Raw genomic sequence first — 22,212 nt, 5'->3', positions numbered from 1 at the left:
CTTCCTTGCAGGCTACAAACACCTCAGCTTAAAACTGAGGTATGTGGAGATAGGATACCTTTGCTCAGACATCTGGCAAATCTGAGTGTTAAGTTAGAATTGAACCTTCTCACAAGGATCCCAGGCCTCACTCAATCCACCAAAGCAGGAATGGGAAACCTGAAGCCTCAGGGCCACATGTGGCCCTCTGACTGAATCCAAACTTCACAGAATAAATCCCCATAATAAAAGGATTTGTTCTATAAAACTTGGACTCAGTCTAAAGACCCCACCTGAGGACCTAGAGGGCTACATGTGGCCTCAAGGCCACAGGTTCCCCACCCCCGCACCAAACCATGTTTCCTTCCCAAGGACACCATCAACTAAAAGGTTAATATAGGATTATTATCAATGTATGAAATGTCTTCCAGGGAACTAAACATAACATGTGGAGAGAGGCATAGATTCAGGAATTCCATGCCTGATACATATACAGGCAACTTTCTCAATGTCTCTGTGACCCAGGCAACTCTCTGAGCATAATTATAGATCTGCCTCAGTTGAGAGATACCAGGTCCCCACTGGTACTGATTCAATAAAATGAGAGCCAAACCTTAAGAAAAGAAGCATCCACCAGAACCCAAAGAGCTGATCCCAACACAGCAGATATGAGGACAGGAGAGCAAACTAAATCCACATGAACTGTCATATCTGCCTAGGACACGGCTGGCTGAAAAATCTGAAAGATGTGGCAGGTCTATATATGAGAGGCTGAATATGCTGCTAATCAGAAGGTTAAAAGTCAAAGATTGAAGATAAAAAGTTGAAGACAAGGTAAAAAAAAAAAAAGGGAGAGGGAGAGATGAAAATGGGGAAGCAAACCAGTCCGATCATGAATGTAAAAAACATGGATGAAGGAAGTTGTGGTTCAGTCCTGTTCGACTCTTCATAATACCATTTGGGGTTTTCTTGGCAGAGATACAGGAGTGATTTGTCATTCCCTTCTCCAGCTCATTTTACAGATGAAGAAACTGAAGCAAACAGGATTAAGTGACTTGTCCAGGGTCACACAGCTAGAAAGTGTCTGAGGCTGGATTTGAACTCACGAAGACGAGTCTTCCTGACTCCAGGCCGGGCACTCTACCCCCCGAGCCACCCAGCTGCCCAAAGGAAGGGTCATAAGGTTGATTTAAAAAAGCAAAACTCAAAACACACTGACTCCATGTTAGATGTGCTGTGAAATACACTCAATTTATTCTGTTTAATGTACATAAATTACAAATCACCTCGCTCTTTTTCGGGCTAAAACTTTTCGGGAAAAGCCTCCATTTCTTCTTTGATCCTGTTTTCTATGAGCAGTGTGAAGTTGCTGTCTGTGTTCTGAAGATTGTAGCTGACAAACACCTGTTTTTTGGTCTTCCTGGCTGAAAGGAAAGAAGACAGGGTCACACCCAGGAATGAAAAGTCCTCATTTATTTGTGCTGGTAAAGAGTCAGATTTCAGCCTCAAATTCTCCAGGTATCCTGTCAACCTGAAATAGGAGAAACCCTTAGCCCCAGAGGGGAGGGAAGGAAAGAGGTGTAGGGGAGCACAAAGGAGGGGAAGGGAGCAGAAGGGAGGGGAGAGAAAGAGAAGGGGAGGAAGACAGGAGAAAGGAGTGAAGGGAAGAAGAAGGGGGGCAGGGGAGAGGAGAGAAGGGAGGAGCAGAAGAACTGCTTTGAATATTATGACCCCTCCTCAGGCAACATGCAGCACCTATACAACCATCAGAGGACTCTGGACCCTTTCTAAGGATCCAGTTGAAAAGGGCTGAGCTCAGTTCAGCCATGAACCACACCAAGCAGTGACCCCCAAGATCCAAGGCCTGAAGGACCTCAGAGTGATGGAGTCATCTGGCCATGGGGCTAACAAATTTAAACATGGCATGGGACTTCATTAAATGTCACCCCCAATGATCTAAACCATTGGCTAACCCCCAAATTCTAGGGCTGTCATAATGTCAAGATATTAGGAGACACCCTGTTTTCCAGAGCTAAGGCTCAGCAAGCAAGCTGTGCCCTGACCTTTGCATAACAACAATCCTTTGCATCTGACCCTCTGGCAAAAATCCCATGTAATTACTGTATTGTTTTGACCAGCACCAGGTGTTCTCTGAGCTGAAGCCCTGCTATGAATCAAACTTGTCACGCTGTAGCTGTTACCCCTTATTGTTAGGGCTACAGCTCACTGTGTAACCATTGGTATGGTATAAGTCCTGAGGTCTACTAAAGCAGGTCCCCTCACTAGGGGTGGGGCTCCGGCACATGTGGCCTTGCTGGCAAGCCATTTCCCTCACTGAAATTAAACTTCTGTTTGATTCCTGACTTAGGTTAGAGACTGGTTCTGTCTGGTTGACAATTCTTAATTAAATTAATTCTGGTGCCTCCCCTCTGTTAATTATTTCCCATTTATCCTTCACATTGCTTGTCAGTACATATTTGTTTGCCTCTTGTCTCCCCCTTTAGACTAAGCTCCTTGAGGGCAGGGGTTGTCTATTACCTTTCTTTGGATACCCAGAACTTAGCACAGTCCCTGGTACACAAGAAGCGCTTAATATTTACTGACTTACTGACTCACCGAGCTCCCTGAGGGCAGAGACTGTCTCTTGTCTTTCTTTGATTCCCAGCCTTAGCACAGTACCTGATACATAGTAAGCACTCAATAAATATTGCTTAGAATACAACCTCAATGAATACAGTTTCCATCTAGCACAATGACTGCAGGTAGCAGTCCCTCTCCCCATCGCCAAAGCATAAGAGGTAATCATGAGCACGGTCCATTCTTGGTGGCAGCAGTAACTTGGTCAAAAATATATCCAGCCTAGGCATTGAAATAAGGGGCCCTGAAGGCCTTACTCTGTGTTATCTGTAGCACTAGGACCCCTTCTGGAAGGTCAGGATGCATCATCACCTTAGTCTCTGCCAGTCAACTCACAAAGAGACCGGCCTAGTGGCTGCTGCCTTGGGCCACCTGGCAGCACAGCCATGCCTTACTCCTGTGCCCAGGGCAGCAGCTAGACAAACAGACATCATGCAAGGCAGGATATAAAGCAGATCCATATTATGCCAAGTTCAATACCACAGCAAGTGCCTAGGACATTAATAATGGCAAACCACAAGATACCTTTCTCAAGCCATAACTTAACACAACCCATAGGAATCTTGTATATATGGGGACTCAACCCATACATGCAGGAGCCTTCCTGGAACAGGTGACAGGAGAATCTAGAGCACTTTGTAATTCTACCACCTGCCAGGGACCTTGCAACAAGAAAAAAATATGTAGGGAGAGAAAACATGATAGAAACATTCTCTCCTTTAGATGTGGGCCTGCTTTTTGAAGGAATTCAATTCCGATCAACTTAACAGATGTCTATTAGCCATCTACTGTAGTATCAAACACTGTGCTGAGTACTGCTTTAAAAAAAAAGATGACCTGTCCTCAAGGAGGTTATGTTCAATCTAAAAAGAGAATATCGGACAGAAACAAATAAGTATGATATAAGGAAGAATATGACAGATGTGCTAAGGGCAAAGGAGATGACTTCAGACAGTACTATGGGAAAATCTGAGGAGAGAGGGATCATATTTGGTGGGAGGGGTTATCAGAGACAGCTTCTTGGAAAATAGAGCTGGTACAACACCTCCTGATTAATGCATAGCTCTGGCTATGGGCCTCTCCTGTTAATTTTTCTTTTTTAAACGACTTTCAGTAACTCCTTATTGCCTAACGGACCATATCACAAACTCTTCTGACTGGCTTAGATTTAAAACCTTTCGGAACCTTATTGCACACTACTCTCATGTATTCTGAATGACTAAGCCGTTAACGCTGAGGTTCCAACTCAGGCACACTGGGTTGGCGAAACTGACTAAAAAGGAAAAAGAGAAACAATGGAGGAGATGCAGGAAAATAGGCACCATGATGTGTTATTGATGGTGATCTGACTGGGCAGGGGAAGGGGAAGGGGAAGGGGAAAGGGATACTGCTATACCAGAAAAAATGATGGAATTGACAAATTCAGAGAAACCTAGGAAGACTGATGCAGAGTGAAGTGAGAAGAACCAGGAGAATTTACACAATGACGTAAAGACAACTTTGAAAGACCTAAGAACTCTGATTAATGCAAAGACTAACCAGGACTGATGATGATGAATGTTACCCACCTCCTGATGGAGAGGTAATGGCCTCAATATGTAAGAACAGACACACATTTTGGAGCGTGAATGTTTCTTGTATGACTAGACTATGCATATTTTGTAATAAAGGATTTTTTCCCCTTGGTGGGGAAGAGAAGGGAAGGGGAGTAGAAAAAATTTTTTTCATTGAAAAAGATGAAATTTAATGAATTTTGAACCTATTTCCAGTTCCCTGCATCCTGTCCCCTCCCTCTGTGTGCATGCACAGAAAGTGCATTCCCATCTCTCCCCATGCCTGAAATGCACTTACTCCCTCCACAACTCTCTCTTTCAAGGTTCACCCTGGGTAGCGGAAAAACTCTTTGCTGGCCCCCAAAGATTTAGATCACCTGGACAACCTAAATTTGGCTAATTTCAAGCACTTGTTAGGAATACTAGAGAGAGGATTCTTGGCCAACCTGAAAGGCTACTTTCAAAATGCAATTACTTCAATAGTCTAAATTAGGTTAGCAAAAGGTAGGATAAGAAATAAAGGTGGGGAATAAAGGTCAGGGGCCAGTGGTAACTCACATTTCCTTCTCTCTACTACACTCCCTTAGATAAATCGAAGGTCTGACAATGTCACTGCCACCCACCCCTCCACTCAATAAACTCCAGTGGCTCCCTATTATTGCCTCCAGAATCAAATATTAACAAATATTAATGCCAGGACTTCAAAGCCCTTCCCAACTCCACCTTTCCAGTCTTCTTACACCTTACACTCCGACATGTACTAGGCCATCCAGGGACACTGGCCTCCTGGCTGTTCCTCCATCTCCCGACATTTTCACTGATTATTTACACTCCATGCATGGAATACTCTCTTCCCTCCTCCTCATCACCTCCTGGCTTCCTTCAAGTCCCAGCTAAAATCCCACCTTCTACTGGACGCCTTTCCCAATCCCCCTTAATTCTAGTGCCTTCCCTCTGCTGATCATTTCCTATTTATCCTGGATATAGTTTGTTTGTACATAGTTCCTTGCTTGCTGTCTCCCCCATTAGACTCCTCAAGAGCAGGGGTTGGCTTCTGCCCTTCTTTGTACCCCCAATATTTAGCAAAATGACTGGCACATAGGAGGTGCTTAATAAATGATTACAAACTGACATTTGATGACACTAACATCAATTTCCTCTCACTTGTCTCACAGTCTCACCTATTTTTGGAGGCAGTATGGAGTAGGGGAAAGAACATTCTAGCCTCCTGGTATCATGCTGGAAGACCCACCCTCTAGCCCTGAAATAGGCTGATCCATAACCCAATATGATTTTGTTACTGTTATCGTTCAGTCGTTCTTCAGTTGTGTCCAACCCTTCGTGACACTACTGGAGGGCTTTCTTGGCAAAGATACTGGAGGGGTTTGCCATTTCCTTCTACAGGTCATTTTACAGATGAGGAAACTGAGGCAAACAGGGTGAAGTGACTCGCCCAGGGTCACACAGCTACTAAATGTCCGAGGCCAGATTTGAACTCAGGAAGATTAGTCTTCCTGACTCCAGGCCCTGTACTCTATCCACTGTGCTACCCAGCTGCCCTCTATTTATGGTGCAAACATCTTTTTTTTCCATTCATATGCTGGCCTGATGGCCACTTCAGTGCTCCTGTCTCGGGCTCTAAACTGCTATTCATGAGAGGTCATATTTAAACAGTAAGAGCTCTGTACAGCGCCAGACAGTGCCACCCATGGCGAGATGATACAGGGAAGATGAAGATGAAAACTGTTCATTAGCACTAAAGGGAAACAACCCCTGACTTACTAAAGAGCTGAGTAAGCACATCTACCTGCCCCTTGGCCATAGTGGAAGTCAGATGATGCCCAGTGTTGGAAGGGATTACCTAGTACAATCCATGCCTGAACAAGTATTGTCTATCCCCACAGGCTCGACCAGGTTCAGCCACCGCAGCTTGGCTGCTCAATCACCTTATTTTTGGCACTCTCCTCTACTTAATACACTGTGTAGACAAACAGGCAGCAAAGGAGAGAAGGGAAGTCTACGGTCAAATAATCCAGTGCCTTCAGGAGAATTCATCTTGGAATGAGGAGATTAAAAAAAAAATAGTTTTTCCTCCAAGTGCCTTTCACCTACTTCCAGAATTTCCACACCATGCCTGTCAGCAACAGCTTCACAAAAACATTTTGGAGAAAATCATCTCCAAAACACTAATAATGATCTTTAGACAAGAAGAGGAAGAATAAAGCTGGCAAAGAGGGAAATGAGTTCCACGACAGGTGGTCTCCTTGAATGCATTTAGAAGAACAAAGCTGACTTCTGTCTTTTTATATTCCCAGGGTCTAACCCAGGATGCCTCACATACAGTATGTGCTTACTAGATGTCTACTGAATTCAAACAAATTGCTAAACCGAGATCAAAGGTACAACTCTTGCCATACAAAGAGTAAAAAGTGAGAGAGATCCTCGCTGCTCTAAATCCTGGCCCAGGATCTTGACTACAGGAAAGTTTTTTATCTCTGGCTTCAGAACCATAGGTAGTGATCAATGTGTGATCACGCATCACACAGAATGGGAACACCGCTTAAAGATTAGATCCAGGCCAATTTCCTCATTTTCAAAAAGTGGAATAAGATGGGTTGTAAAAGAGATCAGGAAGCTGGATATCAGTCCCCAGAGGCTTCTGAGAAGGCCAGGGACCCTACTCTTTCTGACCCCTTCAATAAAAACCACCAAAAAGGAGGGTATGTTTACTAAGGCAAAAAAAGTCTTCAGCAGAGTCCTAAAAGGAATTATTACAGAGATGGCTGATGAGTATTTCAAAAAGAAAGCAATAGTCACCAGATGGCAAGCAGACAAGTCAAGCCAAACTAACCTCCAATCCTGAATAGAGTTCTCATACTGGCAGATCGGGGGAACACAAATGACAGAATACATTTTAATTTTGGCAAGGCATTTGACAGTATCTCTTGCAATATATTCTTATGTAGCAGACGTACGAACTACATATTAGTACAATTACATGCTCACATAGGCTTAGCACCTAGTGGATAGGGGTTTGGGCCTGGGGTTTCGCACCCAGTAAGACTCAATCAAAGACACCCAACTTAACTGATATCACAATGGGTTATCATGCTAAATTAGAATGTAACTGCCCTAAGCAGGGACCATTTATCTTTTGGGTGTATATCCCTAGCATCTACATTTAACACAGTGCTAGACACATAGTAAGGGATGATAATTTTTTTTTCATTCATTTAATCAGGTTGGTAAGAGAATTAGAATCTGGCCCCAGACACTAACTAGCTGTCTAGCTAGTTACTAATTTATCCCTGTTTGCCTCAGTTTCTTTATCTGTAAAATGAGCTGGGGAAGGAAATAGCAAACCACTCCAGTATGTGCCCAAAAAGTCCCAAAAGGGGTCATGAAGATGTGGACAGGACGGAAATGACTGAGCAACAACAAAACAAACATAGATAGTACTAATTCAGAATTTGCAATAATTCACGGGCAGTATTCTAGACACACTAAATAAAGTTTGAAATTATTTCCGCTAAATATTTTGATCTTGGGCTACTCAGGAAAATATCAATTCCTTTTTTCAAACTGCAAGATCCTCAAGAAATTAAGATTACCTTTACTGTGCCTTAACCCATCATCTCCCTGACTCTGCCCTAGGTCAGGCTTGCCTTCCCATTGAATCCTAAACCAGGGTCACTTTCAATTCAAACATTCATTAAGCACCTATAAAGATAAAGAGAAAAGTCTCCGCCCTCCATTTTGGTCTTGCCTGAATTACCAGGATATTTGAGAAAAAATAATTCAATTCTTTGTCTACTTGTCTGCTACACTTTGAATTCTATAAGCCTGCAGACTTTCCAAGTTCATTTTAACATCACAGGAAGGGTCAAAGAAAATCAGTTCTTCATTCTCACAAGTGTCTACTGTCCTCAAATACCCTCAAGACTCAATAAAGAGTCTACAGCAGAGGTGTCAAACATACTACAAACACACAAACCCCACAGCCCCCACCTATAGCTCCCTGAACCAGATTAAAATGTAACTGGGAAATATTTAACAAAATAAATAAAAATTCAATAAAAAATGGATGAAGTTAATATGTAATTTTCTAAGTCAATATAATATATACCCACAGGGATCTTTACATATGACTTGGTGGCCCTCATTTCTATTTGAGTTCGGCACTCAAATCTAGAGTAGTGTCACCGTGTAGGGCATTTCTGAGGCCAATGATCTGAGGGAAGGGAGAATGAATTTTGCTTGGAGACCCAGACATTAAATTTACGCCATAACTCTATCTCCAAGTGAGAGGAATTATTATTTCTCTTATATAAATAACCAATTATTAATTAAGATTAAGATTTTCCCCTCCTATTTCCTCATTCAGAAATAAACCCCTGTAGGTTATTTAGCCAGTGCTTGTGAAGGACATTGCTGATAGATGAGACTGCCCAATCCCTACCCAACTAAAAGCCCTTACAAGGAGAATTCTAGATGGAATTCTTTGGGTGGAGGAGAGATCCTTTTGTATAGATTGCCAGAGGCTGGGGAGTAGTCTGGCTTCAGATGAGTCTCAGTTTGTCCATGAATGATGTGATCAGTCTCTGAGTCCTGTACCCAGCCCTCATTAGAATAGATCCACCCTTCATTATAATATTCATTCTCTCATTAACTGTTAACCAATAAGAGTTAAAATTTCCACCTGTTGGGAACACCCATTCTTCCAAGGGTACAAAGGGGTCAAGAGGCTTCCACAAAGGGTCTTTAGTTTATGAGAGAAAGCCAAATTACCATCCTTTTATTAATTATGTGCTAACCATAATTAATAAAATGATTACCCCAAAATTATGTCTCTAGAACTTTCCATACATGACACTAGGCTTTATTCACCTACTTCTTATGAAGTAGAAAGAACCCTGAATTAAGAGTCAAGAGAACTTGATTCTAGTCTCAGCTTTGCCATGCCTAGCTCTGTGACCCAAGGCAAGTCCCCTAATCTCTCCTGGCCCCAATTTCTGAATAAGTAAGAGATTTGGACTGGATGATCTCTAACATCTCTTCTAGCTATAACATTTCACGGTTCCATGTTTCTAGAGTCTCAGCCAGGCTCTCAAGCTCTAAAGAAGTGAGAGACTTTCAGGAGTGAAGCTTAATAAATCTGTCATCAATCAACCTGGCAGGCAACCAACATGACTGAGAAAATGCTGGCCCTGAGACAAAAGGGTATTTGTGGCAGACAAACCATTTCATGAGCAGAATGAGCATCAAGAAAATGCACTGGACAAAAATCTGTACTTCCACAGAAGCCGTAAGCAGATAATTAATTAATTATTCCCTTAAAGGAAAATCTGCTCTACAAAGTAAGGAATTTCAGCATTCCTTCAAAGAGCTAGCTCCCCATGTCTGTTTAAAATGGGGTTTTTAAGTGAACTTACAAATGACTTTCCAGCATTAGATCTACTGTGTAAAATGAGGTATCACATACATACCTAATCGCTGAGCAAGACAGTTGGAGGTCGTGTCAGAGGTATCTCCAAGAAGGGAAGTGGACACTGGAATGGAGTCCTGGGAGCAAAACAAAGAATGAATTACTGTTACTCTAGCCAAGCATATGACTACCCACACCTCAAGTGTTTCTTCTACCTTAGAATGGTAGTGTTAAATCCCTACACATATTTTTGTTCACTTGTTTCCAGTCATGTCTGACTCTTCATGACCCCAGTTGGGTTTTCTTGGCAAAGATACTGGAGTGGTTTGCCATTTCCTTCTCCAGCTCATTTTACAGATGAGGAAACTGAGGCAAACAGGGTCCTGTGACTTGACCAGGATCACAGAGCTATCAAGTGTCTGAGGCTGGATTTGAACTCAGGAAGATGAGTCTTCCTAAATCCAGGCCCTGTCCTCTATCTACTGTACCACCTTGCTGCCCCTATGCATACATACATACATACATAAATACATACACATATATTACATATATACATACATGTATATATTTATATCTATATCTATAGTTGAAGATAGATATAAATATAGATATAGATATAAATATACACATGCCTACTAAGGCAGGAGAGAAGCAAGGTCTGCATAATCCTTCAGATGCCTTAATGTAGCATCTGCTATTTACAAGGTAAGTGTTGAAGCATTCTGAGCACAGACCAGCTGAGTTGATGCCCAGGTGCTAGAACTCATGTTATCAAACACCTAACATATGTCGAAGGTCAACACTTCCCCCTGCCCTGCAGCAGCAGATATAACACGGAGTAAAGAGGGGAGCTGTAGGGTCTGGGCATGGACTACCACTCCTCAACCAGCACCGGCATCCTGGGATCCAGGAACCCTCACCTCCTCAACTGCCCTGTAACAAACCAGCTGCTTTTAATTGGAAAAAGTCCCCCTTCCCTCCAATGACTCTGCTATGTTCTACAGGGTTAATAAGGATCCCACCACTTTTTGGTAAGGGCACTAACTACCCAAGTCTATCTAACTATCAAAATAAAATGGCTTTCTGCTCTTACTTGGCCAGAATTTCTTTCAGAGGAGAATTGTGAAATCTGAAGACGTTATCACTGTGCTGAAATACAACAAACAAGGGCCTTATATTTATCTTTTGGTGAAAATAAGAGTAAAATTCCAAGAAACATGGGAAGATCTGCATGGACTGATGCAAAGGGAAATGAAGCAGAAACAAGAGAACAATATTACAAAGAGAATGCAACAATGTTAATTAAAAGGTCACCCTCAAAAATCAACAGCATTTTCTTTGCAATAGTAATAAAATCCAAGAGGCAATGGCAGAAAGGGAAATTCCATCCCAAAAAACTACAAAATGCATAAAGTATTTGGGAATCTACTTATCAAAGCACACAAAAGACTTGTATAGATTCAATTACAAAGTGCTCCTCAAAGTAATAAAGAAAAATTTAAATATCCAGAGGAATACTCAGTGCTTATGGCTGGGCTACCCCAATATAATAAAAATGACAACATTACCAAAGTTAATTTTCACTTTTAATGTGATACCAATCAAATCAAATGGTTACGTTACAGAACTCAACAAAATACTAACAAAATTCATTTGGAGAAACAAAAGATCTAGAATACCAAGAAAAATGATGAAAAGCGGTAGCACTAAAAGAGGAAATCATACTTCTACAACTCAACCTGTATTATAAAATAGCAGTTACCAAGACCAATTGGCATTGGGGAGACAGAGACAGAGAGAAACAGATGAATGGAAAAGACTAGAAAAGGGGAATAAGAAACAATGGAATTCAATAACCCAGTGTTTAATAAAGTGGAATACAAATTACCTAGGAAAAAAACTCATCTGATAAAAACAGCTGGCCAATCTGGCAGAAATTAGGCGCAAGCCAACACTTTACGCCACGTTACACAATACATTCTGAATGGATTAAAACTTGGAAGAGAAGCAGCTCATACGCCTCTCACAACTGTAGGTAGGAGACATATCCTTAACTGAAAAACAGATAGAGGCAATTGCAAAAGACAAATGGATAACTTTGATTACATCCAAAGAGGCAAGATTAATAATGCACTTGGGGGGGCGGGGCCAAGATGGTGGCTGGAAAGCACGGACTTGCGTGAGCTCCACACCAGGGCCCTCCAAAAACCTATAGAAAATGGCTCTGAACAAATTCTAGAACTGCAGAACCCACAAAATAGCAGAGGGAAGCAGGGCTCCAGCCCAGGACAGCTTGGATGGTTGCTGGATGAGGTCTATCTGCACGGAGCTGGGAGGGGAGCGGAGCTCAGCGTGGGCGGTGGCAGGACCAACCAGACAGGGAGCCGGGCGGAACAGGCCCTAGTGCCCTGAATCAATGAGCTGTGGCAGTTACCAGACTTCTCAACCTACAAACACCAAAGACAACAGAGAAGGTTAGTGGGAAAAGCTGAGGGGGACAGAGTTTGAGGTTCGGCCACTGCCCCAGGGACAGCAGGGGTGGTGCAGCTACAGAACTACAGCTGCAGTCACTTCTGGCCCCAGGCCCACCTGGTGGGAGAAATTAAGTGGAGAGCAGGAGTGCACAGCCTGCTTAAGATTTGTCAGGTCCGGGTTGGTGGTTCTTGGGGAAGGAGGAGTGCTGGTATGGCAGAGCTGGCTGTATAGAAAGAGCTCTGAAATCTACAATGCATCCCCTCAAGCTTGGAACAAAGTACTCTGCTCTACAAGCAGTCACACCCCAACGAAAAACTCAAGGGTCAAGTAAGTTGGCTGGGAACATGGCCAGGCAGCAAAAACGCACTCAGATTCAGTCTCAGACTTTGGAATCTTTCTTTGGTGACAAAGAAGACCAAAACATACGGCCTGAAGAAGTCAACAAAGTCAAAGAGCCTACACCAAAAGCCTCCAAGAAAAACATGAACTGGTCTCAGGCCATAGAAGAGCACAAAAAGGAGTTGGAAAAGCAAGTCAGAGAAGTAGAGGAAAAATTGGAACGAGAAATGAGAATGATGCAAGAAAACCATGAAAAACAAGTCAATGACTTACTAAAAGAGACCCAAAAAAATACTGAAAAAAATAATAATGCACTTAGGATAAGAAGGGAAGCAGTCAAATGGGGAAAAAATAATCTTTGTATCAAATTTCTGATAAGAGTTTAGTATGTAAGATATACAATTACAGATACAGAAACAGAAATAGATGATACAAATACAGATGATATAGCTACATAGATGATATTGATAGACATAGGAAAGACCAAAAGCCATTCCCTCAATTGATAAGTAGTCAAAGGAAATGCACAGTTCTCAAAAGAACTGCAAAGTATGAACAACCACATGAGAAAATGTTCCAAATCACCAATAATAAGAGAAATGCAAACCAGAACAACTGAGGTTTCACTTCACACATGGCAAAACTGAGTACTGCAATAGTGAAGGAGTTGTAAGAAGGAAGGACACAAGCAGTGATAAAGTACCTACTATGTGCCAGCTTCTGTGCTAGAAACTTTACAAATATCTCATTTGATCCTCACAAAAGTCCCAGGAGGTAGGTGTCTTTATTATTCCTATTTTACAGTTGAGTTAACTGAGGCAAACAAAAGTTAAGTGACTTGCCCAGAGTCACACAGCCAGTATGTGTCAGAGGCCTAATTTGAACTCAAGTCTGATTCCAGGCCCAGCACTCTGTAACTTTTTATTTAGTTGTTATCTGTCTGCATAGCTGATCTATCTAGCTGCTTCTAGCTGTTTTCTTATAGGAAGATCCACACTCTGGTACACTGTTGATGGAACCGGGAAGCGGTACAATCAATCTGGAATCAAATAAAGTGACTAAAATGTCCATACCCTTTGAACCAGAAATTGCTAGGCTTATTCCCCCGGGGAGGCTATTAATAAGAAGAAAGTCCCCCATGCAACAAATGATATATAGCAGCACTTTTTGTGAGAGCAAAAAACCAAAAGCCAAGTGAATGTCCACCCATGGGGGAATGGCTAAACAAACTGTGGTACATGAATGTAATGGAATATGACTGAATACAGAGGAGCATGGACTGATACAGAGTGAAGTAAGCAGAGCCAAGAAAATATACATGACAATAAAATGGAAAAAACATTGTGTAGAAAAACCACATACATACAAAAAGTCAAAAGGAAATGCTGCAAAATTCTAAAGACCAAGCATGGCTCAAAAGAAGAAATAAGAAAAATTACTTCTTTTACTTCCCTTTGCAGAGGTAGGAGGTTTACAAATACTGAACTGAACACTGCATGTACTTTCAGACTTTTTTGGATGTATTGATCAGTAACACTGGTTTTTTCCTCTTCTTTTTTTTAGGTGGGGGGGGGGTGTCTTTAAAAATATCATTTGTTATATGGGATGGCTCTCTGGGAGGGGAAGGATAACAGAAGAGACCATGGTGGTGTGAAAAAAAGACATTAATGGAAACTCATTTTAAAAATTAAAAGGTCACTAAAAGATATCTGAAAAACTCACAAAGGTCCTGAAGATGATAAGCAGACATACATCAACTTTTAGACAACAGTTGGGGACCACAAAGACAAAATAGTGTGTGTGTGTGTGTGTGTGTGTGATTAAATGCAATCATTATATTGAATATTTTTACATAAGTTTTCTTTGTCACAAGTGTAGATTCAGCAAAGGAAAAGAGGTATCAGAACGACTGATTCAAAGACAAAAGGCATCAATATTTTTTAAGAAAAGAAAATAGGATAGGAAATGTGGCAAATTCTCATTTCCTCATTAAGGGGTTCACCAAAAAAAAAAATTTAAATAAAAAAATTAAAAACACCAGCATCACTTCATACACTGACCAACTTCACTAAAGGCTGTTTTCACTAGAAAACATTGTTAAGAAGATGGTTTGTGAATGCTCAGAAAACAAAAGGTGATCTAAAATCAGGCAAGATCCGGCATGAACAGATCATTAAGATTTCTTTTTTTAATTGATGCCTTTGGTTTTTATGTAGGGTAGCTAGGAGGTGTAGCGGATAGAGTGCTGGGCCTGGAATTAGGAAGATTCATCTTCAAGATGAACAAATTTACAGTATCCACCCCATATGTTCACATGGACTATTTGTGCCTGACTTGTGGTAGAACATTCCGAGCTTGTATTGGTTTGATCAGCCACAGTCAGACACATTGTAACTTGATTCTAGCATAGTGAAATCATTGTGGTCCTCTTTGAGAATAAAGGACGACAACCCACTGACCAACCAACATCACAAATACACTGACCAAATCTGATGGTATCTGTAATATTCCAGACCTGGAAGTCCCCGCTTCCCCAATGAAGGGACAGAGGTAAATTTTCTCAGGACAAAAATTAGTCATTAAAATTACAGTGCTCAGTGTCATTTTACAGTTCTTTCCATTTACACTGTCATAGCCCTTGTGTGTTACTTTTCCCGGTACAGCTTACTTCACTCTGCATCTGTTCATGCAAGTCTTCCCATGTTTCTTTATATTCCAGGTTATTAGATTTCAATTCAATAAACATTAAGTATCTACAATGTACTAAGCCCTGGGCTAAGTGATGGATTGGGTCAAGCTGACCTCATTTTCTTTTTTAACAGGATTGGCAGACCTGAGGAATGCCACAGATATAATATCCTGGGATTTCAACAGAGCTTGTGACAAAGTCCCCCTTAATATGGGTGAAGACAAGGTGGACTGTTAACTGATTGAATGTACTAGGCCAAAGAGCGATTGCTGGATCAGTGTCAACCTGGAGGAAGGTCCCTAATAGACTTCCACAAGCCTCAGCCTTGGCCTTGTCCTATTCAGCATTTTTACCAAATGAGATGGATAAAAGCAAGCTCAAGGAAGTGACTGTCCTTTACTTACTATACGCTAGTGTGTACAGGGGACTGGGTACCTCATTTTAAGATGGACAATGACAGATTGAATTGTATCCATAGGAAGGTCAGCATAATGGCGACCAGACTATGTCACATGAGGATCAACGAAGGAACTGAGAGAGATACAAGATGAGCATAAGCATGGAGATGGGGCAGTCAGTCGGTTAGTCAACAAGCATTAAGTGCTTATTATGTTCCAAACAAAAAAAAATCTATCTATATATTTGTGTGTATATATGTGCGCATATATAAACATGCATATTATATATAATGTGTAGATGTATGTGTGTATGTATACATGTGTTCATCTATATATAGATTCATCTATATACAGGTATACACCCATATGCGGAGAGAGAGGGAGGGGGAGAGAGAGAATAAAACAAAGTGAGATGGGGCCATCAGTCAACAAGAATTAAGTACTTATTCTGTGCCAAATAAAGCCCCACCATCCGCACGTGGTGCAGTGGATAGAGTGCTGGGCCTAGAGTCAGGAAGATACATTTTCTTTAGTTCAAATCTGACCTTGGACGCTTACTAGCTGTGTGACCCTGAGCAAGTCACTTAACCCTGTTTGCCTCAGTTTCCACATCTGTAAAATGGAAGGAAATGGCAAACTACTCCAGTGTCTTTGCCAAGAAAACCCCAAATGGAGTCATAGAGAGTCAGACATGACTGAAAATAGACTCAACAACAAAAACATGCCAAACTGTGTGTAGCACTGGGGATACAGAAAAAGGCCAAAACAAATGCCTGCCCTCAAGGGGCTTACATTCTAATGGAGAAGCCAATGTGCAAATAACTAGGTACATAAAGCCAGATACAGAGTGGATGGAAGAGACTCTGAACAAGGAAGGCATCAGCAGCTGAGAAGACTAATAAAGGTCTCCTGCAGAAGGTAGTCTTTGAGCTGAGCCTTTAAAGAAGCCAAAGAAAAGGCTCCCTCCAGCCCTAGAATTCATACATTGGAAATACCCTCTTGCCCTGAAGTCCTTTGACCGGATGGCTCCTTCCCAAACTTCTATTTAAGAATGCCAAGGCCAATCATGTCCCATTCCTCTCCAGGCTGCTCCACTCCCAACTTTCTCCAATCATCTCTCCAGCACCCTTCCTTCATCCGCTTCCTTTTCTGTGTTGTCTTCTCCTGTCATAATGTGAACTCCATGAGGGCAGGGGACATCTTTCTTTTTGTTTGTATTCATATCCCCCGAACTTAGCACAGGGCCTGGTACAGAGTAAAAATACTTAATAAACACTGGCTGACTAACAGGGAGGACAAAGCATTTCAGGCATAGAGAGAAGAGAGATGGGAGTGTCAGTGAAGAAACTGTAAGTAGGCCAGTCATCACTGGGAGAGTACATATTAGGGAGCTAAGTGAAAGAAAAATGGAAATAGAGGAAGGATATCCTTCTCCTATCCATATCCTATCCTTCCTCCATTTCCAGTTTCACATTCACACATATACATACACACACATATATACCTACATATCACACATCTATGTGCATACACAGATGTCTGTAAATACATGTGTCTATATTTTTAGAGGTAATTAGGGAACCACTGGGAATCAGTAAGCTTACTTCCTACCTAGAGGAATACTTTAAAGATGACCTGGTCACTTCAAGTGCATTAAGTGTTTTCTAGTAAAGGTGGGGTTTTTTTGCAAAGAAGGAAATATAATTTAGTAAAGCTATACTTTCTTTTCAAGCTCTAAATCTACAATCTATGAATAAAGCTCATAGCAAAGCAACCATGAGGCTGCTCCTTGCGTCAGACAACATGAATCCTCCGAACCCAGTAACAGGGACCAAGGCAACTGGTGGCAGCTGTGAGATCCCTAACCATGAGCCAAGACAAGGGGTTCTAAGACACAGAGTAAGAGAGATGAGTGAGCTCAGAGCTGATGGCCTCTTTTTCTCAGTACAATGGAAGCTAAGGACATCTGCTAGGAGAGGGGCGGGGAAGGTGCTGGAAGTTTGAGGAAAGGGACTGAAAAAACCAGTAAGGCAAATGAGATAGGATCCACCAGTGTAAAGAATAAAAGTCCTGCCAAAAGTCCAGCAATAAAGGCCCAGTTCAGTGTCAAGACTGTGAAGAGAAAAAAAATAAGATTAGAACAGGACAGAGGATGCAGTGAGAATAAAATTTTAATAAGAGTGAGGCAAAGCATTAATAGAATATAAAAAATGCAAATAAGGGTAGAGGAAGTTCAGAAAAGGTCATAGAAAAGCAAAGTAGTCTTGTTATGACCATATTAAATTTAATATGCAAAAACTATCAACAACAGGTTCAAAATTTCATATATAATACTGCATACATTAATTTTTTTATTTAAGTTCATAATTAAAAAAAAAACAAATTTAATTTTAAAGGAGAACAGAGGGAGAAAAGAAAGGATAGAAGGTAGACATCCAGAAGAAGAATTTCAGAGTTCAAGACCACTAATTAGGACATTAATGGATATTGGTAAAATGTGGCTAGAATAGAAGTAGGTCATGGAAAGTTAGGAGGATGGCCTTACTAAAAAAGGAGGGAGACTCTGACCCCAAAATCCCACTCGTTGTCATTCAGTCATGTCAGACTCTTTCATGACCTCATATGGGGTTTTCTTGGCAAAGGTTTGCCATTTCCTTCTCCAGCTCATTTTACAGATGAGGAAACTGAGGCAAGCAGGGTTAAGTGACTTACCCAGGGATACACAGCTAAATCTGTCTGAGGCCAGATTTGAATTCCTGTTTTCCTGACTCCAGGCCCCTGCCCTAGCAGCCCAAGATCCCACTCTAGGAATATAATGAAAAGAAGAAAAAGACATACACCATGCATGGGAGACAAAAAAAACTGAAAACAAAGTAGACACCCATTGACTGGGGAAAAGTTAAGCCGTGTAACTGAATGTGGTGGTATGATACTGCACTGTTAAGAAATGCTGAATAGGAAGAATGGGGAATATGAAGAATTCTGAGAAGAATGGGAAAACTTGGAAGATGTGATCCAAAATCAAGGAATCAAAAGCAGCAAAACAATATACACAACGACTACTGAAGAGATAACCGCAAGAAAAATCAAAACTGAAAACTGTATAATTATAATGATGAAGCTTAGCCCCAAGAGGAGGTAGGAGAACATACCTGCCTCCCTTTTTTTCAGAGGCAGTTAACTGTGAATGTGGAATATTGCATACACTGTCAAACTTGACTGACAGGTTGATTACTTTTGCCATACTATTCATATTTTCTTTTTTTTAAATTCTTTGTCACCCACAAATACAAAAATATTTATATCAGTCCAGAACTGGAAATTGAGGGAATGCCCATCAATTGGGGAATGGCTGAACAAGTGGTAGTATATGAATGTAATGGAATACTATTGTGCTATAAGAAATGATGAGCAGGCAGACTTCAGAAAAACCTGGAAAGACTCATATGAACTGATGCTGAGTGAAGCGAGCAGAACCAGGAGTACATTGTACACACAGCCACATTGTGTGAGGACTGACTTTGATAGAGTTGGCTCTTCTCAGTAATGCAAGGTTCTAAGACAACTCCAAGGGGCTCATGATGGAAAATGCTATCCACCCTCAGAGAAAGAATTATGGAGTCTGAATGCAGATGGAAGCATACTATTTGCTCTCTCTCTTTTATTTTGTTCTGTTTCTTTTTTCTCGTGGTTCATTCCATTGGTAATAATTCTTCTTTGCAACAAGACTAATGCGAAAATATGTTTAATGTGAATGTATATGTAGAGCCTATCTCATATTGCATGCTGTCTGGTGGGGGAGGTGGGGGAGAGAAAATTTGGAACTCTAAAGCTTGTGGAACTTTATGTTGTAAACTAAAAATAAATAAATTTTTAAAATCTTTGTCATAAAGCGTAGCTCTCTTAGTAGGAAAGGAGAGAGATATGGAGGTGATATAAAAATGCTTTTAATAATTACATTGTATTTATAGTGTAAATATGTGTTGTAAAATGTGACCTCCCTAGGGAAGATAGGGGTGCCCCGCTGGGGAAATGCACAACTGTACGCGGCTAATCCCCTCCCATGAGCTGCGTGCTTAGCGTCAGAGAGACCATCACAGGTGATCAGTCTCATTTATGCTACAGCCGGCCTCCTCCTTCCCCACCTTCACTGCCCCCCAGGGATGTTGGAGAAGGGCAGTGAAGTAATGGGGGCGGGGGGGGGTGGGGCAGTGAGATTAGCGGGGTTGGAGATTCAGTGCACAGGAAGGAGCCCAATCAGCCTTCGAGGAACAGCATCCACCTGGATGTGTACGATCCCCTACCTGTCCCGCGCCCAGGCTCGCGCAAATCCCCCTTCTCCTCCACCCAAAGAAAGGCTAGGTGCGACCCCTAGCGCCCTCCGCGGCGTTGGCTGCGTCTCCCCCCGCCCCAGCAGGAGTTCGCCCTGGAGCCGCTTTCCATTCCTGGGCCCGCGTTCTAAGCCCAGCAGCCCCGGGTGCAGCAGCCCGAACCCGTGCCCAGCCACTCACGTAACGGTTGCACATGGCCACGGCGAGGTTGCGCAGGTTGGGCGTCGCGCCCACCCACAGGAAGAGCGAATCCGTCAGCCGCATCACGTGGAAGTGGATGAGCTGCTCCCACAGCCTCACGCTGAAGTTGTGCACGGAGATGTCCCCGCTCCCGGGCGCCGGCGGCGCCTCCATGCTGTCCCGGGCTTCCCAGCGTCCCACTGCAGCCAGCACCCCGGCCACCAATCCGGCTCTCCCTGGCCCCCGCCAGGCCAAAGCAAGCGACGGCCGAAAGACGGAGCCACGATTTCGCTTTCGGTTTCCAAAGGGAGTGGGGAAGGAGGAGAGAGTAAAATGCTCATTGGGCGCAGTGGGTAACCGTGGTGCTGGTTTATCTTTCCTGCTGCCCAGGATTGCACTCACAAGCCGACCAAGGGCCCTCATGTATGCCAGTAGTTGCGATGCTTTATGCCCGTTGTGTATTTTTATTTGTTCCTTAAAGATGTTTTTCCATTTTGCAGACCCGTTATATTTACAATTTGTTTTAATTACAAATTTATTTGCAAAATTCTTTACCACCCCCTCTTGTCCCTTCAGCTTGGTCCTCGTTCCTAAGTTCATTGATTATATTGTTCTCTTGTTCTGAATCGGCTCAAACACGTTTTTCCATGTTTCTCTGAATTCTTCATATTTATCGTTTATTGTTCCACAATACTATTCCACTCCATTTGTGTACCACAGTTTTGGTTTTGATTTTTCAGCTATTTTAAAACAATGAGCACCCACTTCCAGGTCTTTGCTACCACAAAGATTAATGTAACTGTTGTCATATTTGGCCTTTTGTTTCTGTCATTCCCCCTCTTCTACATATGGAAATGTGTCTGGTTAGCAGGTTAAGGGTGTGGTGACCTGTTTTTGGTCTTCGGACATCTATCAAGTTTAAAGGGCCCTGACTCCATGTGAATGGGCTTTTTTTATGCCTTTAGGTGACCAGGAAGTCATGAAAATATAACCAGGGAAGTTATTTTCAGGGGCATACAAGCTTGCCCCACCTCCAAGCCAATTTTAGGAGAAAACTAGCCTCTGCCATGGTGGGGTGAAGGGGGAACCCTGGTAGATATTGGTCTAGCCACACCTAGACATTCTGTAACTGGTTCTAGTCTGATGAATGGCAGTCTCTTTGATTGACTGCAGTTATAAAACTGGAATTTTCCAAAGCTGGTCTTGGCCAATCTCTCAGTTGGACCTCTTCTCTGCATTTGACTTCTTCAGTGCCAGCATGCTATGAGAGACAATACCCATCAGGGAGAGATTTTGAGCCCTTTCCCCATCTGAGGCCAACACGTGGTCCCATGAAATGGGCCTGGGTGTTTGTGCTTCCATTTTAGGTGAGGAAAATTAATCTAGAGGTTACAACATGGTGAGTTTTGAAAGTCCAGGGAAGTGAACCACCTAGGAGTCTGGAAGTCCAGGAGCTGAGCCCGTGCCAAGTTTTGTAGCCAGCCCAGCACTGATTTCCCCAAGGATTAAGAAATGAAGTAATGCCACATTTGGATAGGAACTTGGTGAGACTAAAATTAAGTGGAAACTAATAAGTCTGAACCTACTCTCCCCAGAGACTCAGGTGGTAGCACAGGAGATAAGGTACTCCTGAGGAGTTGGGGGAAATGTTTATACTTCTCTTTTTACTATGTCTTCTAAGTAAATATCCCTTTGTAAAAGCTAATTAACGTTAATTGGTTAAATGGAACTCGAGGCTAGTCACTGGTAGTTAACAGTGAAGGGAACACACAGAAATTAGGGTTCAAGCCAATGGTGATGCCTCAGTCTTTCAAAGGGAGGGATATCCCTATAACCCTGAGGAGGAGGTTTAAGAGCCTGGGGATAGGGAGCCAGAGAGTACTCAATCCCAGTAGCGTTAGAGAGTTTCATGGAGCATTAAGAGATTAAGTGACTTGTCCAGGGTCACACGGACAGTATATATCTAGAGAATTGTCTTGAACCCAGGTCTTCCTGGCTCACAGGCCAAATGTCTCCACCTTTCCAAGCTACCTCCCTTGAAAATGAGTATAACAAAAAAAGTATAACATTAAAGCATCAATAAAAGTTTGTTGTTTTTAAAACTACTGAAAACAATCAGGCAAAACTAGGCCATGTGTGTGAATAGCCCATGAAATGTGGAGATGTGTTCCAGTAGTAACCTTTAAGTAGAAATTCCAGGAGCTAA

At 42.2% G+C, this 22,212-nt stretch overlaps 1 protein-coding gene across 1 annotated transcript; it reads right to left on the bottom strand.

Moving 5' to 3' along the window:
• Positions 1-1,211: 1,211 nt before the first annotated feature.
• Positions 1,212-20,218, bottom strand: PSMG4 (proteasome assembly chaperone 4). The gene is made up of 3 exons (XM_036741041.1): positions 20,007-20,218; positions 9,656-9,731; positions 1,212-1,403 (listed from the first exon to the last, which is right to left on the bottom strand). Exons 1-3 carry the CDS (start codon positions 20,178-20,180, stop codon positions 1,282-1,284), a joined length of 372 nt encoding a protein of 123 aa, XP_036596936.1. The 5' UTR covers positions 20,181-20,218; the 3' UTR covers positions 1,212-1,281.
• Positions 20,219-22,212: the final 1,994 nt, after the last annotated feature.

The sequence above is a fragment of the Trichosurus vulpecula genome, chromosome 1 (genome assembly GCF_011100635.1).
Source record: "Trichosurus vulpecula isolate mTriVul1 chromosome 1, mTriVul1.pri, whole genome shotgun sequence".
NCBI lineage: Eukaryota > Metazoa > Chordata > Mammalia > Diprotodontia > Phalangeridae > Trichosurus > Trichosurus vulpecula.
Note: the sequence above shows the minus strand (reverse complement) of the source record. Positions and strands in the feature narration are given on the sequence as shown.